The sequence below is a fragment of the Scyliorhinus canicula genome, chromosome 17 (genome assembly GCF_902713615.1).
Source record: "Scyliorhinus canicula chromosome 17, sScyCan1.1, whole genome shotgun sequence".
NCBI lineage: Eukaryota > Metazoa > Chordata > Chondrichthyes > Carcharhiniformes > Scyliorhinidae > Scyliorhinus > Scyliorhinus canicula.
In genome coordinates, this window is record NC_052162.1 from 910,137 (window position 1) to 928,055 (window position 17,919).

At 46.3% G+C, this 17,919-nt stretch overlaps 1 protein-coding gene across 1 annotated transcript in view; it reads left to right on the forward strand.

The window, feature by feature from the left end:
- Positions 1 to 17,919, forward strand: part of map7d3 (MAP7 domain containing 3) — a 125,275-nt gene that overhangs the window by 6,342 nt on the left and 101,014 nt on the right. The window contains exon 2 of the mRNA XM_038776080.1: positions 5,560 to 5,655. Within this exon, the coding sequence (XP_038632008.1) occupies positions 5,560 to 5,655 (96 nt within the window). The remainder of the gene's footprint in view (positions 1 to 5,559; positions 5,656 to 17,919) is intronic.

Below are 17,919 nucleotides of genomic sequence, written 5' to 3' on the forward strand. Positions count from 1 at the left end.
ACATCTACTGCCTTTCCCTCATCTTATCTTTGTCACTTCCTCGAAAAACTCTATCAATTAGTGAGGCACGACCTCCCCTTCACAAAACCATGCTGTCCATCACTAATAAGTCCATTTGTTTCCAAATGTGAGTAAATCCTACCTCTAAGAATCTTTCCAATAATTCCCAATCACTGACGTAAGGCTCCCGGCCTATAATTTCCTGGATTATCCCTGCTGCCCTTCTTAAACAATGGAACAACATTGGCTACTCTCCAGTCCTCTGGAACTTCACCTGTAGCCAATGAGGATACAAAGATTACTGTCAAGGCCTCAGCAATTTCCTCCCTTGCCACCCTCAGTATTATGGGATAGATCCCATCAGGCCCTGGGGACTTATCTACTTTAATGCTTTTTAAGATGCCCAACACCACCTATTTATTAATATCAACATGACTCAGAATATCTACACACACTACCCTATACACCTCATCCACCAAATCCTTCTCTTTGGTGAATACTGAGGCAAAGTATTCATTCAGTATCTCTCCCATTTCCCCTGGTTCCATACATAGATTCCCTCCAATATCCTTGAATGGGCCAACCCTTTCTCTAACTACCCTCTTGCTCTTTACATATGTATAAAATGCCTTAGGATTTTCCCTAATCCTGTTTGCCAACAACATTTCATGACCCCTTTTAGCTTTCCTAACTCCTACCTTAAGTTCCTTCCTGCTTGCGTGATATTCTTCAGTTTAAAAACAGTTTACTCTATTCAGACTGTAAGTGTCATTTAATACCCAACTCTTTCTCGCAAAGCACAATGACAGCTAAGGATTTTGGTAACTAATGTTGGTCAGTTTTATAACCGTTGCCCCCACTTTGTTAATTCCCCCTCTTGATCAGGAAAGGAAGTAAATATTTGAAAGGAAAGCTTAAAAGCTTTGAAGAAAGGGCAGAAAATTGGTTCTTTGAGAGCCGACCTGGGCTCTGAGCTGTATTTTCTCTGACTTGATTTGTGCTTGCAATTGTTACCTGAATCTGCTGATTATGGAGCTGATCTCTCTGTTATAATCTTAGATTATTGCATTCTGTTTCTCTCTTGTGTATCTGTCTCTTGTACCACCCAAAAACCCTCAACGATCCTGGTGTTGCAGTTACTTGGATGGGTGGATGGATTAACTGGAAACCCAGTGGGAGAGACTGGGACAAGAACAACCAAAAATGTTGCACCATTATCTTGTTGGTCCTTGCTAAGCACAAGCACCTTGGTTGTAATTTGTCAGTACCTTCTGCCTAGTTCCATGTGTTATGCACATGCAGTCAGTCATCGCCCATGCATTCTCAGTGCGTCAGGCCACCTTGCTTTATTCGGTGCTGTGTATTTCCAGTACCTTGGCCCTCCATCTGCCAGTGTTTCTAATGACTGGCGGATCTGTCCCTCGATATTAATTTAGTCAGTAGAAACGCCAATATTAAATTAGATTTTCATTGATCAGCTTATCATTTCTGCTGATTAAAAGTGTGATTTCCCTTGATCAGTAATAGACGGTTCCATTTTAAAGACTGTGGAAAGACAGCGACTAGCCAAGGAACGGCGAGAAGAAAGGGACAAGGAAGTCGGTAAGTGAGAGCTCCGGTTTTCACAGTGGGAGTGAGGGTGAGTGTCTGGGCTGCTGCACAGAGGAATATGCATTTACCCAATTTGACAGCAGAAGAATGGTTCACAACTGTTTTCTGTGATACTGTACATAGAACATACAGTGCAGAAGGAGGCCATTTGGCCCATCGAGCCTGCACCGACCCACTTAAGCCCTCACTTCCACCCTATCCCCATAACCCCTCCAAACCTTTTTGGACACTAAGGGCAATTTATAATGGCCAATCCACCTAACCTGCACATCTTTGGACTGTGGGAGGAAACCGGAGCACCCGGAGGAAACCCACGCACACACTGGGAGAACATGCAGACTGCGCACAGTGACCCAGCTGGGAATCGAACCTGGGACCCTGGCGCTGTGAAGCAACAGTGTTAACCACTATGCTACCGTGCTGCCCAAGTAGGTCAGTAAAACACCATTCTCCCATCTTCCCTTCTGAATCTCCCTGTTGTAAGTTCTCGGTATTATTTGAGCTTTTAAAATATCTTTTTTTAAATAAAATAATTTGCATCAAACAAACAAAAGCAGAAAGATAGCTATAGATATCAATGGAGCTTAAATTCTAATCGTCTTCATTTGAGACTTTAGCCATTTAGGAGACAGTTTGGTGAAGTAACTCAGGAGATCTTTTAAGGTGTCGATTAATACCTATTAAAGACAGGGTGGGACTTGACTAGCGTAATCCGATTCTTGCTTTCTGGGTTGGCCAAAGACGCAGGTTGACACTCCGTCTCTATCCTCACTTTGATCGATTCAATTAATTCCTCCAAGGTGCAATTGAGTGAATCATGAACCAATGGGTTGCTTCAGTTTTCTGTCTCTCGTATAGCGCTTCCTTGCCGTTTTCAGAACATCCAGTTCATAAGTTGCTTCAAATCCTTGATTCTGGACTTTTGAACAATTCCTTACATAGCGATATTTAGAGTCACACTGGAAACACCTAGCAGTTATCCCGCCTGTATTTCTGGGATTCATTTGCTGTTGGACAGCTCCCCAATCTTGCTTTTCACCCTGATCCATAAATCTATTCAAAGTACGACCCACCTCAGGATGTCTTTGAGAAATTCCTTCTCCATACGAGCACCTGCAATCAGGCTCCCATCAATACTGAGAGTCAATAATCATGGTGTCCTCCATTCCGTTCCACTGCCGAATCTCCAACGTCTCTCACAAAGGTAGCTGGAAACAATTGTTTCCCTAAAAGTCATTTTGGAGCTGTGGTCATTTATTCAAAAGAGAGTCCTCATCACAAAATTGAAAAATCTACCCATGTGTGCGTTTTGTGCACAATCTAATCATTTGAACACCAGTACTGACTCCAGAATTTCTAGATAAAATTTTGTCTTTTATCTCGCTTCTCAAAACCGGTGATATATTCTTCCATGGACTGATTGTCCACTAAAATTAGCCACGCTTAGGGCAGCAAGGTGGCGCAGTGGCTTAGCACTGCTGCCTCAAGGCGTCAAGGTCCCAGGTTCGATCCCGGCTCTGGGTCACTGTCCACATGGAGTTTGCACATTCTCCCCGTGTCTGTGTGGGTCTCGCCCCCACAACCCAAAAGATGTGCAGGGTAGGTGGATTGGCCACGCTAAATTGCCCCTTAATTGGAAAAAGTGAATTTGGTACTCTAAATTTATTACATATAAATAAATAAGCCACCCTTCATAGGTCGCCACCAAGTAAACTGTGCCCATAAATTGCATTAAAATCGGCAATCCCGCTTAGGCAATCAAGTCAGTTGTACATACACACTTCAGTCAGCATCTCCTGCTCTCAATACACTCTGAAGCTAATCCTGGTTTACTCGTAAAGGGACGTACATTTCTAAACATTCTCATGAGTGGTGGAGGGTGGGGGGGCAGCATGGTAGGGCAAGAAGAGCATGTGGGCAGGGATAGGGCGAGGGGTGTGTGTGTGTGGGCAGGGTGAGGGGGGCATGTGGGCAGAGGTAGGGCGAGGGGAGCCTGTGAGCGGGGGGGGTAGGCTGAGGGGAGCTTATGCGGGGGGGGGAGGGGGGAGGCTGAGGGGAGCTTATGCAGGGGGGGGGAGGGGGGTTATGGCGAGGGGAGCCTGTGGGTGAAGGCTGAGAGAAGATTGCAGAGGTGGGCATCCAAATCTCGGAAGCACAATTTACAGAACTTCATGATCTTCTGAGTCAAATGCTTCCAGTCAGTGAAGACGATGAAGAGTTCCTGGCAGCAGAAACTTAGATAATAGGTGCAGGAATAGGCCATTCGGCCCTTCGAGCTTGCATCACCATTCAATATGATCATGGCTGATCATGCAAATTCAGTATCCCACTCCCGCTTTTTCTCCATACCCCTTGAGCCACACGGGCCACGTCCAGCTCCCTCTTGAATATATCCAACGACCTGGCCCCCAACAGCTTTCTGTGGGAGAGAATTCCACAAGTTCACAACTCTGAGAGAGAAGAAGTTCTTCCTCATCTCAGTCCTGAATGGCTGACCCTTTATTCTTAGGCTGTGACCCCCTAGTTGTGGATGTTCCCAACATTGGGAACCTTGTTCCCGCATCTAGCCTGTCCAGTCCCATCAGGATTTTAGATGTTTCTATGAGATCCCTTCTCATTCTTCTAAACTCCAGTCAGTACAAGCCCAGTCCATCCAGTCTGTCTCCACCTGTCAGTCCTGCCATCCCAGGAATTAGTCTGGGAACCTTCGCTGGACACCCTCAATAGCAAGAATGTCCTTCCTCAAACTAGGAGACCAAAACTGCCCACAATACTCAAGGTGTGGCCTCACCAAGGCCCTGTATAACTGCAGCAAGATGTTCTCAACATTTTTCTTGGATTTGTCTGGCAACAAAGACCTTTTCGATGTTCCTCTGGTCAGACCTAAAGCCATACTCTGTTTCTGGGAGAATTTTCTCAACCACTGGAAATGGGTGATTTAGGAGAATGTAGGTCAGTATTTTTCCTGCTATGGACAAGGAGGAATACCTCCCCAGTTTCCGCAGAATGCTTTATCTCCCTTCTGCTCGTACTGCAACCCCCTTGAAATAAGGACCAGCAACCCATTAGCCTTCCTGGTTACCCGCTGCACCCTGTGTGCTAATCTTTCTGTTGTTTCGTGCACAAGTCCCCCCCAAGTCCCTTTGTGTTACCATTACCAATTTTCCATTGCCCAGGGTTGGGCAAATGAATCCTGGTAGCAACCTGCGTGTTGACTTTGGTGAACCTGGGACCTTGGAGCACTCTCATTGTCTGTGCCACCTTAACAGGTTTTGTTGATGTGTCAAAAGCACATTAACGGCATCACCTTGTAACTGCAGCATTCTTCCAACTGTAAAGCCGGTGAGATTCATGATCTTCCTTCATTCTTCTGCTGCTCAGGGACTTTGGACTGCACTTTGACATCATCCTTGTTTTTCAAATCCCTTTATTACTTCACCCCTGCCTGGCTGCCTCCCTGTCCTCAGTTCCACAACCCTCCGAAATCTCCGTGCTCCTCTGATTCTGGACCTGTACATCCCTGATTTTAATCCACACATCCTTCATGGCTGTGTCTTCAACTGTTTGGGTCCAAAGCCGGAGAATACCCTCCTAAACCTCTCTGCCACTTGTTTCTGAAAACCACTCCACCTACTACTTTGGCCAAGACTTTGGGTCATCTGACCTAACCTCTCCTTATGTGGCTTGATGACACCTTTTTAAAATAGCACTCCTGTGGAATACATCGGGATGTTTGTTGTCACTATGTTTGTTATCCTGGTGGAGGAGTTCCGAGGTGAATGAATGCGGTTATCAGTGCATGTGAAGTATTGAATAGTGAAAGGCATCAGTTAGGAATAATGTGGCACTAATATTTTACTTTTCTTTGTTTATACCATCAGCTGCAAGAGAATTTCAGTTAGTAGAAAAAAGAAAAGAAAGCACGACTTCAATATGAGAAGCAAGTAGAAGAAGTCAGAAGAAGATGGAAGAACAAAAACAGAGGAGCAGCAGAAGAGAGTTGCAGTAGAAGAGAAACGAAACAGGAAGCAGGAAGAGGAAAAGGTAAGTTCCAGTGTTGTACAGCACGGACTGTCCAGTCTGCGGCTGAGAATCTCTGGATTCCTCCCCATAAACATTAGTTATAATGATGGCTGCAGAATAAATTTAATTTTTTATTAAATCAATATTTAGTTTTAAAATTCATTCATGGACCACTGGCAAGACCAGTATTTTTTGTTCATTTCAAATTGCCCTCGTGTATATGGTGAAAACGCTTTCTTGAACCATGCAGTCCATGTGGTCCCTACAGATTGGAGGTGCCGAATATAACCCCCGCTATTCAGAAAGGGAGGTAGTGAGAAAACAGGGAACGTGTAGACCTGTGAGCTAACCGTCGATAGTGGGAAGTTGCTGGAGTCCGTTATCAAGGATTTCATAGCACAGCATTGGAAAGCAGGGAGTAATCAGACAAAGTCAGCGTGGATTTACGTAAGGGAAACTTGCTTGGCAAATCTACAAGAATTCTTTGAAGGTGTGACTATTAAAGTTGACCAGGGAGAACCGATGGATGTGGTTTATTTAGACTTTCAGAATGCTTTCGACAAGGTCTCACATTGCAGATTGATATGTAAAGTTAAAGGGATTGTGGGTAGTGTCTTGAGAGGGATAGAAAGCTGGCTAGCAGACATGAAGCAAAAGTGGAATAGAACATAGAACAGTACCAGCACCAGAACAGGCCCGTCGGCCCTCGATGTTTGTGCGAGCAATGATCACCCTACTCAAACCCACGTATCCATCCATACCCGTAACCCAACCATCCCCCCCCCCCCCCCCAACCTTACTTTTTTAGGACACTACGGGCAATTTAGCATGGCCAATCCACCTAACCCACACATCTTTGGACTGTGGGAGGGAAACCGGAGCACCCGGAGGAAACCCACGCGCACCCGTGGAATATATGAGTCTTTTCTGATTGACAGGCAGTGGACTAGTGGGGTACCGCAGGGACCTGTGCTAGGACCCCAACTGTTCACGTATATATTAATGATTTTGATGAAGAAACTAAATTATCTCCAAATTTGCAGATGATACAAAGTTGGGTGGGAGGGTGAGCTGTGAGGAGGATGCAGAGATGCTTCAGCGGGATTTGGACAGGCTGAGTGAGGGGTACATGCATGGCAGATGTAGTATAAGTGGATAAAGTGAGGTTATCCACTTTGGTAGCCAAAATAGGCAGGCAGATATTATTTGAATGGGTGTAAATTGAGAGAGGGTGGATACTCAGCGAGACCTTGGTGTCCTTGTGCATCAGTCACTGAAAGTAACGGCGTAGCTACAGCAGGCAGTAAACAGCGTAGCTACAGCAGGCAGTAAACAGCGTAGCTACAGCAGGCAGTAAACAGCGTAGCTACAGCAGGCAGTAAACAGCGTAGCTACAGCAGGCAGTAAACAGCGTAGCTACAGCAGGCAGTAAACAGCGTAGCTACAGCAGGCAGTAAACAGCGTAGCTACAGCAGGCAGTAAACAGCGTAGCTACAGCAGGCAGTAAACAGCGTAGCTACAGCAGGCAGTAAACAGCGTAGCTACAGCAGGCAGTAAACAGCGTAGCTACAGCAGGCAGTAAACAGCGTAGCTACAGCAGGCAGTAAACAGCGTAGCTACAGCAGGCAGTAAACAGCGTAGCTACAGCAGGCAGTAAACAGCGTAGCTACAGCAGGCAGTAAACAGCGTAGCTACAGCAGGCAGTAAACAGCGTAGCTACAGCAGGCAGTAAACAGCGTAGCTACAGCAGGCAGTAAACAGCGTAGCTACAGCAGGCAGTAAACAGCGTAGCTACAGCAGGCAGTAAACAGCGTAGCTACAGCAGGCAGTAAACAGCGTAGCTACAGCAGGCAGTAAACAGCGTAGCTACAGCAGGCAGTAAACAGCGTAGCTACAGCAGGCAGTAAACAGCATAGCTACAGCAGGCAGTAAACAGCGTAGCTGCAGCAGGCAGTAAACAGCGTAGCTACAGCAGGCAGTAAACAGCGTAGCTACAGCAGGCAGTAAACAGCGTAGCTACAGCAGGCAGTAAACAGCGTAGCTACAGCAGGCAGTAAACAGCGTAGCTACAGCAGGCAGTAAACAGCGTAGCTACAGCAGGCAGTAAACAGCGTAGCAGCAGCAGGCAGTAAACAGCGTAGCTACAGCAGGCAGTAAACAGCGTAGCTACAGCAGGCAGTAAACAGCGTAGCTACAGCAGGCAGTAAACAGCGTAGCTACAGCAGGCAGTAAACAGCGTAGCTACAGCAGGCAGTAAAGGCAAATGGTATGTTGGCCTTCATAGCGAGAGGTTGAGAGTATAGGAGTAGTGATATTTACTGCAATTATATGGGTATTGGTTTGGCCACACCTGGAGTATTGTGTGCTGTTTTGGGGCCCTTATCTGAGGAAGGATGTTCTTGCTATGGAGGGAGCGCAGCAAAGGTTTACCAGGCTGATTCCTGGGATGGTGGGACTGTCATACGAGGAGAGACTGAGTCGGTTAGGATTATATTCATTGGAGTTTAGAAGAGTGAGAGGGATCTCATAGAACGTACAAAGTTCTAACAGGATTAGACAGGGTAGATTCAGAAAGAATGCTCCCGATGGTGGGGAGTCCAGAACTTAAGGTCATAGTTTGAGGATAAGGGGTAAACCTTTTAGACTGAGGGGGGGGGGGGGGGGGGGGATTAGGGTATTGACCTTGATGATCAGCCATGATAATGAATGGCAGAGCATAAGCGAAGGTCTAATGGCCTCCTCCTGTTCTATGGATGTTTGTATGTGGTGAAGGTTGTAGCTAAGTGGTTTGCTAGACCAGTTCAGAAGACTGTAAGAGTCAACCACGTTGCTGTGGTTCTCGAGTCACCTGTAGGCCAGACCAGGTAAGGACGGCAGATTTCCTTCCCTAAAGGAAACCCGGATGGGTTTTTACAACAATCCTTTCTTCTCGAGATTTATTTAATTAACTGATTTAACCTCCTGTCTCTGGATTTTCAGTCCTAAACTGAACTGCTGTGTTACCCTATTCTTCATCACACATGCCTTTAATGTTTAACTTATTTCTGGAGATTAAGCCCTCCTGGATATTATTTCTAGTAGAAGAGGATATAAAATTTACTAGAGAACAGAATCCAGTGAATCGTGCACCTTCTCAGTCCAATATCTTCCTCTGCAGCAAATGTGCCAGGGACTGCCTTACCAGTGTGGAACTGCTGAGCTACACTATGTGGTGCTTAACACAGAAGTGACCACCATGGCACAAACCATCGTCTTATGTCAATATTGGAGCGCATTATTCGCACTGCGCGGTATATGTGCAGAGTTTGATATTGGACATTGTCAGTGACACATGAAACAAAATGGAGCCCAACCAAGTCTCCTCTCAGTGTTCACTGAATGACGGAGACTAGGGCGACTGCATGGTCAAAGCCTCAAAGTCAGCTTCTGCAAAGCCAATGCTGAGAGCAGCAACCACTGGTGTCACTACCTTCTCCTCCCTGTGCTCTGGATAAAGTTCTGTTATAGATTCCTCTGACTGTTCAACAAGTTTCTTTTGAAAAGAAATAAACATGATAATGATTTAGCTACCAATGTTGAGGCAGAAAACAATATTTATTTATTTATTATAAATTTAGAGTACCCAACTATGGGGCTGGTTTAGCACAGGGCTAAATAGCTGGCTTTTAAAGCAGACCAAGGCAGGCCAGCAGCACGGTTCGATTCCCGTACCAGCCTCCCCGGACAGGTGCCGGAATGTGGTGACTAGGGGCTTTTCACAGTAACTTCATTGAAGCCTACTTGTGACAATAAGCGATTTTAATTTTTCATTTCATTTTCATTTTTCCAATTAAGGGGCAATTTAGCGTGGCCACCTACCAATTCACCTACCCTGCACATCTTTGGGTTGTGGGGGTGAAACCCACGCAAACACGGGGAGAATGTGCATACTCCACACGATCAGTGACCCAGAGCCGAAATCGAACCTGGGACCTCAGCGCCGTATGCAGCAGTGCTAACCACTGCGCCACCGTGCTGTTCCTAGTAAACAATATTTATTGAATAATAGCTCAGAATGATGCTTGGCTGTAGATTTCATTCCAATTTTAAATTTTAGGCAGCTACTTTACTGCCCTGAACTGTTCTGAAAATCTTCATTTCTGTTATCTTGTGTGGACCAAGGGTACTAAAGGAATGTTAACCAGGAACCTCCCTCCACTTCAATAGTTTCAGTAGATCAGGAATGTTCTCACTGCCTTTCTCTCTATTCTGTATATATTTTGCACTAATGCTGGAGTAGGGAAGGTGGAATATGAATTGCACAAAAAACAAAAATACTGGACAATCTCAGCAGGTCTGACAGCCTCTGTGGAGGGAGAAGGGAGCGAACGTTTTGAGTCTGAATAACTCTTGTCAAATTGCATGTTGTCTTCTGTGTTTACTGCATAAAGGCCATTAAGGGTAAGGTTTACTGGACTCCCATATTGATCTATCATTGCCCTCCTATTGAATGAAACACCAGGTCTATTTGTCACTTTCTCTTCCTTTATTCTCCGTGACCAGAATTTAATTCTGGCCAAAGTAGGACACAAACCTTTTTGGCAGTTTCCACCCAGCTCTTGGTAGCTGTGGACCAAAAACAACCATAACCAAGTACAAATTGATAAACGACTACCTCACTCAAAGAGGACAAAGAAATAATGACTGGAGACGTGGAAGATAGACATTCACAATCTGGGCACTTGTTTAAGTTGCCAAATGCAGAGTCAGAATAGGAACCTTCACTTTGTGCACTCTCTGCTGCATCTGCTTCCAAAAGAGTCCCATAAATGGATACAACTATGATCTCGCCTGTGATCTGTTCAACTGATTCAAATTGGACATTCGGAAATAAAATGCTGCAAATATAGCCGGCAGCTGGAAACACTTGAGCTGACTGACCTGAAACGTTAACTCGGTTTCTCTCTCCACAGATGCTTCCAGACCTGCTGAGTTTTTCCAGCATTTTCTGTTTTTAATTTGGATTTCCAGCACCGCAGTATTTTGCTTCTGGGAATTCAGTCTGGGCCGGTGTAAATTGGTCATGATCAAAGGTCAGACACCGGTGACAGGATTTGTCTAATTCAAGCCACATTATAATAATGAGAAAGAGCGTACATCCCTTGTACAAATATCTTGCCTGTATTAAAGATGTACAATACCTGTAAGGTATGTAAGACAGATCAATGATTGTCTGACAAAAGTAAAGATGGAAAGTCTCTGAATGACTTGAGCTTGAAATCTGCCGTTAACACTGATCAGTTACAATCCACGAAGCGAAGGTAACAATTCCCAGTAATAAAAAAGACAAGTCACCACAATGTATTTATGGGAATCTTGTTGATCTCTGAGACACGTTCTGTTTTGTCCCTGAAATGTGTGGATGACGCTGATATTTCTGCTGAGTTTTACTTTGGGATAGATTAGAATTTTGTGCAGTCACAAAGTTTTACACCTGTCTCCTTATATTTTGAACTTTTGGGGTTTAGATGAATTGGCAATAATTTAAGGCATACCTACACAAAGCAAACCGCAGCAATGAAGCCACACAAACAGGTTTAGACAGGGTGCAGTCGACAGTGTCCAGAGTATAAATACAGAGCACGTCTCTCAGACCATTCAGGAATGGTATATCTTTTATATACGGAAACTACTCTTTGTAAAGGATATTGTTGCTCGTTGTGCTTTCTCTTTAATTGCTCTGTTTTAATAACCTTTGCTCTAGAGTCGCCAGGTATCTTTATGATACCACCACGAGGTTCAAAGCCAAGTGCTGATCAATAACTCAATACACCAGTTAGTAAGTTTCAAATCAAAACACATTTATTATACACAGTCAATCACTACTCATGCATAAACTCTACTTACTAAACTATCACTGCTACTAAAGGCCTATATTTAGCTTTCGAATGGCCCACCAGGTCAGAGGAACAATGGCCTTTGTCCGGTTCTGATTCTGCTGGCTTCAAACTGGTACGGAATAGTAGCTAGGAGTGTCTATCTCGTAGCGTGTGTTGACTTGAGACTTACTTGGTTGATGCAGCTGCTAGGCAGGTCTCTCCTCGCTGAAAGTCACGGTCAAGAGTTCTTTGAGAGCTGCCAAGAGAGCGAACTGAACTTGGGGACTATATTTTATAGTCCCCAGGGGTTTCGCGCCCTTGTGGGCGGACCCCGGACCTGGTCCCAATTAATTGGACCATGTCCCAATCGTTCTAATTGATTTCTCCAATACCGGAGGTGTTCCCTGATCGTTGGGCAGGCCCTATGTGTCCGTTGGCCTGTCTTTGTCCTGGCTCCTGCTGGCGCCGGGGAGTCTGGCTTCGTCTCGATTGAGTCAATGTTTCTAATTGTTCCTGGGGATTGCTCATTAGTATGTAGATGACTATTGGTTTGGTTCTGTCTGGGTTCTGCAAATATTAATACACAGGAAACCTTGCACCTGCTTGTTTTTCCTGTGGCTGGCCAATTTTCCCTGTATTCTTAGCGGGCATCCATTTGGAATCGGGACTTGGCCACCCCAGGTGGCTACACTCCCTCCTTGTGATCCTCAACGCGAAGCGTGAAGGATCACACTGCGATGTCTTCATTCCCTGACCCAGCGGGCATTCATGCTTGGCCTCTACACTGTCCCTAACTATGCAATATATTTTTAACTAACAATTTTACATACACATCATCAAAACTCTATGGGGGCGCTATGTCATTAAAGGCATGCATTACCAAACAAAAACTGGAACCTCTATCCTCAATAAACTACTCTCGCTTAAATCATTCAAACATACTAACGGTACAAATAGCAGCATTCAATTTTCCTCTGGTTTGGCAGTCAAACCCAGAGTTTTACAATCCTTGTTCACAAATGAACACATTTCTTATTTACAAATGAAGACGCACAAACAAAAACGAAAGTTCTTTATTGCATATCAAGGGGTTCGGGGGCCTGGTGGAAACCGAAAATAGGGGATCTTATCCTGTATACTGGGGTGCGAGAGCGGCGGGCTCTCCTTCACCATTTCCTCATGCGAATAGTCTGCACGATGCTGCAGAGTATTGCCAATGCTAGGAGTGCTTCAACAACATACGAAAGGGAATACCATGTCACATCATGTCGGGGTGCTGTTGGTTGTTACTGGGCTCTGTGCTATGGGGGAGTGAATCATTGACGGCCTGTGGCGTGGGGGTGAGGGTGTTCGCGTTCGCGCGCAACCAAGTACACAATGTCCAAAAAAGAAAGATGGAGGTCGTCCTCATCTTCTCTCTTCTCTTCTTATCCTGGAGCTTCTGGAATTCTGTGGATACAAGCATAATTTCTGTTATTATCTTGCTTAAGATCTCGTGTGTTAGTCTGTCTGACCTTTAGTGCCAATTACTCTTTATAATTGGTCACCATCTGTGACTCCCTCATTTTTTTTCTTAAACCGAATTTCTGGACAAGACACACTTAAAAATACTGAAACAGAGCGAGCCGTCTCGCAGCCTGTGCGATTTACCATCCCAATGTTTGAGGATGTAAATAGCAGGAGGGGTAGCAACCGAAGGGTTACCTTAAAACAAAACAAAACTTTCGAAGCAAAAGAGCCAAAATGAGGTGCGTATGGGCCGCGGCGGGTAAGAATTGGATGGAATCCCCGGGTAGGGCGGGCTGTGCTCTACCCGAACTTGGCTGACCAGAGGGGGGGGGTCCTCAGACAGGGCGGGAGTTAGTGCCGTTTCTCCACTGCCTGAGTAACCGGCAAGAACGGGCAAGAATGTAATCATCGTGGGGGTTGCAGTAATGCCTCTACCGTCAAATCGGAAGAGCAATTATGAGATGGTCTCTGGCAAGTTCTCGGTGGTTTCGGCTGAGGGGCTGTGGAAGGCTGTTAAATTCAAACAAAGAACATTTGACAAACACAAACAAACAAACATGCAACAAATGTCATGCAGGTTTCATCAGAAAGGACACCGTTTCTCTCACACGGTTCCTTTTTAAAACATCATCTGGACACCTCAGTTATCTGTCGCGAACAGGGTCGCAAAGGGATTCGCGTGTTGGGAGTCAGACTCAATGTCATCCTCTTCTCCTGGATGCCATACTCTTGTGTGGATAAGGTTCGCCAAAGCTGCGTGGTGTGACTTGGGGTTCATCTCATCGTTCCTGATGAGCCTGAATGAATTGTCGCGGTACCATATTCGTGTGTCAAGTTCGGAGGTAATGGAGTCGGGGTCGTCATCGTTGGGCGGTGATCCTGGGTGTGGGGCCTTAAGGTATGTGATCAGGAAGGGATCTCTCTAATCGTGTTCAGAGTCACTGGGAGAGGGGCCTGTTGCAGGGGGATGGTATCATGGTGTCCTGTGGATGTCGTCAGTGTCACTGTCGCTGTAGCTGAAGTCAGTGAGCGTGGAGGGGCGGAGTCGAAGTCGAGTCCGTGGATGGACTGGCTGGGGGAGGGTAGGAATGCGTTTCCTGTGGGCGGGGCGAGGTCGCCTGCTACGGCGAGCAGGATGTGGTGGGCATGGTTAGACTGCGAGCCGTAAGCCTTGAGCTGGTTAATGTGAAACCACGCAGTCTTTCCGTTGGGGTACTTTATTTTATACACGGAGGGGCTTACTTTGTCCGAAATGGAGTACGGACCCGAGTACTTGGGTGACAGGAATGTGCTGGGGTTGTACAGGGATAGCATCACCTGCTGTCCTACAGCAAACTCAGTCGCATGCACTGTCTTGTCCAAACAAGCCTTACTCTGTTTCTTTCTGGTGCCTAATCTTACTGCGGCTGCTAGCTGAGCCGTTTTAACATTCTCTACAAGCTGTCGCACAGCGTTCTCGTGCGTGAGGGCTGTCACTTCGGGGCTGGCCAAGTCTAAACCTAATAAATATTCTGTGCCTTTCATGGGGCGTCTGGTCATGAGAGTGTGGGGGGTGTATCCTGTGGATGTGGAAACCGTGTTTCTTAAAAACATCAACGCAAATGGGAGGACTGAGTCCCAAGTGCTATTGTTCTGTTGGGCCATTTTTCTGAGGGTGGCTTTTAGTGTCCGATTCATCCTCTCAACAATACCACTTGACTGGGGGTGGTATGCAATGTGAAATTTTTGAGTAATGCCAAATATTGTCAGGACGTTTTTCATAACGCGTCCTGTGAAATGGGAGCCTTGGTCGGATTCTATGCTGCGGGGGAGTCCCCATCTTGTAAAGATGTAGTGGGTCAGAATGTTGGCTGTGGTCTTCGCCTTATTTGTCCTTGATGGGAATGCCTCTACCCATTTTGTAAATGTGTCGATGACCACCAACACATATTTATAACCATTTCTGCAAGGGGGTAAGGGTCCTATAAAGTCGATCTGGAAGTTAGTCCTGGGGCCATTATCGGGGCGGGTGTAGCTAAGTTGAGCCTTCTTTACATATCTGTCCGGATTGTTCTGGGCACAGATCAAGCAATTCTCAATGTAGTGGGTGATGTCTGCTTTTAAATTTGGCCACCAACAGAGCTGCCTGAGGTAGGCTACAGTGGGTTCAATTCCCTGGTGTCCATGACTGTCATGGAACAAACAAATGAGTTGGTTCCTGTCCTGCTCAGGAACCACATAAAGACTATCTTTCAGGATCACACCGTCATGTGTGGGCAGAGAATTCCTAAATTTGTCATAAGGGGCTGGGAAGTTTCCCTTTAAAACGTCCCTGAGCTTTTCATCTTGTCTCTGGGCCTGCGTCAAATCTTGAATGTTGGTTTGTGAGACCTGCACTGCGTGTACCGGGGCGCTTTCGGGGGGGGGGGTTCCAAAAATAACCATGTCTGGAACCTGCTTTAGCTAGTGCGTCAGCTTTTACATTTCCAGGTGGGGAAGAACGGTGGTGACTACGAATTTTTATGATGCCATACTTCCTGTCCTTTGCCTGTTTTAAAATATGGCGGAGTAATGGGGCAGATGGTAGGGGTTTACCGTCCGCGGATACAAATCCTCTTGCTTCCCACAGGGGTAGGAATTCTGTCAAGCTGTTACAGACATACAGGCTGTCTGAGTATATGTCTGCTGGCTGGGGAACGAATCGGGGTGATCTACAATGTACGCAATTGCTGCCAGTTCTGCTGCCTGCGAGCCTAAGTGTCCTGGTAGCTTTAAAGAGATTTCTTCTAGGGCGCGTCCCTGCGCATCCTCTACATAAATTCCGCATCCTGTTATGCGTTTTCCATCTAATACTGTGGAAGAGCCATCCACATATATTCTCGGGTGCGCACGTGTCCGTGGGCTGGGGTCGCTGGGGTGAACCACCTATCTTCTTGGGAGGTGTTTTTGCGATGAAGGGGCCTGTGTTGTGGTGGGTTGAGATAATCTCTCATTCATGAGGGGCGCCTGGGTACTGTAGGTTGTCTGCAAGGAAAGTGTGGGTTTTTGTCCTTTTAACAGTGATGTCCCTTCCCTGTAAAAGAAGGGTCCAACGGGCTGCTCGGATTTGGCTGACTGTGCCATCTTTAAGTCGGCCGTCTAACAATAGCTGTGTTGGGGTGTGTTCTGTGAGGATTGTGATGGGGTTGAGTCCTGTAATGTATGAAAAATACTGAACTGCCCAAAAAACTGCGAGGAGGTGCCTTTCACAGGCAGAAAATCCTTGTTCTACAGGATCTAAAACTCTTGAGGCATATGCCACGGGTCTTAACTGTTCATGCCGTTCCTGGAGGAGCACGGCCGAAAGGGTTCGGTCGGTGCTTGCTACCTCTATAGCGTAGGGGGAAAGTGGGTCTGGGACCTGTAGTGCGGGGGCTGTGCTGAGGGCTCTTTTTAAAGCATCCACGGCATCTGTATGCTGCGGAAGCCATTCCCAAGGTGCCTTTTTCTTGAGAAGGTCGGATAGGGGCGCTGCTTTAGTGGCAAAACCGTCGATGTGGTTTCAGCAGTAGCCAACCAGTCCTAGAAATGACCGGAGGGCTGAGACATTGTGGGAAAGGGGCAATTTGACAATCGAGTCAATCCTTTTATGCTCGATCTCGCGTTTACCATGCGTGATAATTGTTCCCTAATATATCACCTTGTCTTCCAAAATTTGGGTCTTTTTGGGATTGACCTTACATCCAATATCTTTCAGGAGTACTAGGAGTTCTGCTAGAAGCGAGATGTGCTCTGCCTTTGTGTCTGTCTGCAGTAACAGGTCGTCTACGTTCTAGACCAGACATTCGGGGCGGGAAAATTTAGATAATCCATTTGCCAGCTGTCTGTGGAAAATGGAGGGGGTGTTGTGGAATCCTTGTGGAAGGCATGTCCACGTGTATTGCTGACCTTTAAAAGTGAACGCAAATTTATACTTGCACGCTTTAGCCAATGGAATGGACCAGAATCCGTTACTAACCGTCCATAACCGTAAAGTATTGTGAATGGAGTCCCTGCTTGAGCATGGTTTCGGGACTTGTGGCTACTGTGAGGGCTGCTGCTGGGGTGACTTTGTTGAGTTCCCGGTAATCAATGGTCAGTCGCCATGATCCGTCGGGTTTTCTTACTGGCCAAATCGGGGCATTAATAAAGAGGCTACTGATCTTAGTACGCCCTGTTCTAATAAGCTGTCTATAACCTTTGAGATTTCTCCCTCTGCTTCCTGGGGAAATCCGTACTGCTTCTAGGGTCTGGGGTCAGGTCCTATAATCTGAACCGAGCCAGCCATCCTGCCACAGTCGTGCTTATGATGTGCAAATGCTGCTCTGTTCTCCTGCAGAACTGCCCTAACCTGCTTGTCTGTGCTAATTGTACTCGGGTGAAACCAGTATTCGCCGACTGCGCTGATCCTATTAGCATACTCACCTACTGTGAGCGTGGCGGGGGCTCTTGCTGTTTTTGCCATTTTCCAGACACATTTGTTTACTGGATCGAATGAAAGGTTGTGGGAGCTCATAAAATCGATTCCCAAAATGTGTTCTGCTGTGTGGGGTAGATCAACTAAAACTATGGGGTGCTTGGTTGTTATATTGCCAATCTGAATGGAGACAGGGGCTGTGATGTGTCCCTGTGAGTGGCCTGTAAAGCCGCTGAGGGTGATGGTGTCGGTAGTGGGCCACGTGTCTTTCTGAAACATGGTGGAGGAATTAAGTGTGGTGTGGGACCCTCCTGTATCCCAATGAAATTCAACGGGCTGACCCCGTACTTTTGCTGCAACGACCGGTCGGCCGGACCTATCCCAAAGGGTGTCGCAGACCCAAGTTGGGGAGCCCGAACACCATCAGTCTGTGCCGTTCATGTCTCCCTGGTCTGAACGGGCGCTTACACTGTGAATAGGCTTTGTCCTATTCCTATTTAGGGT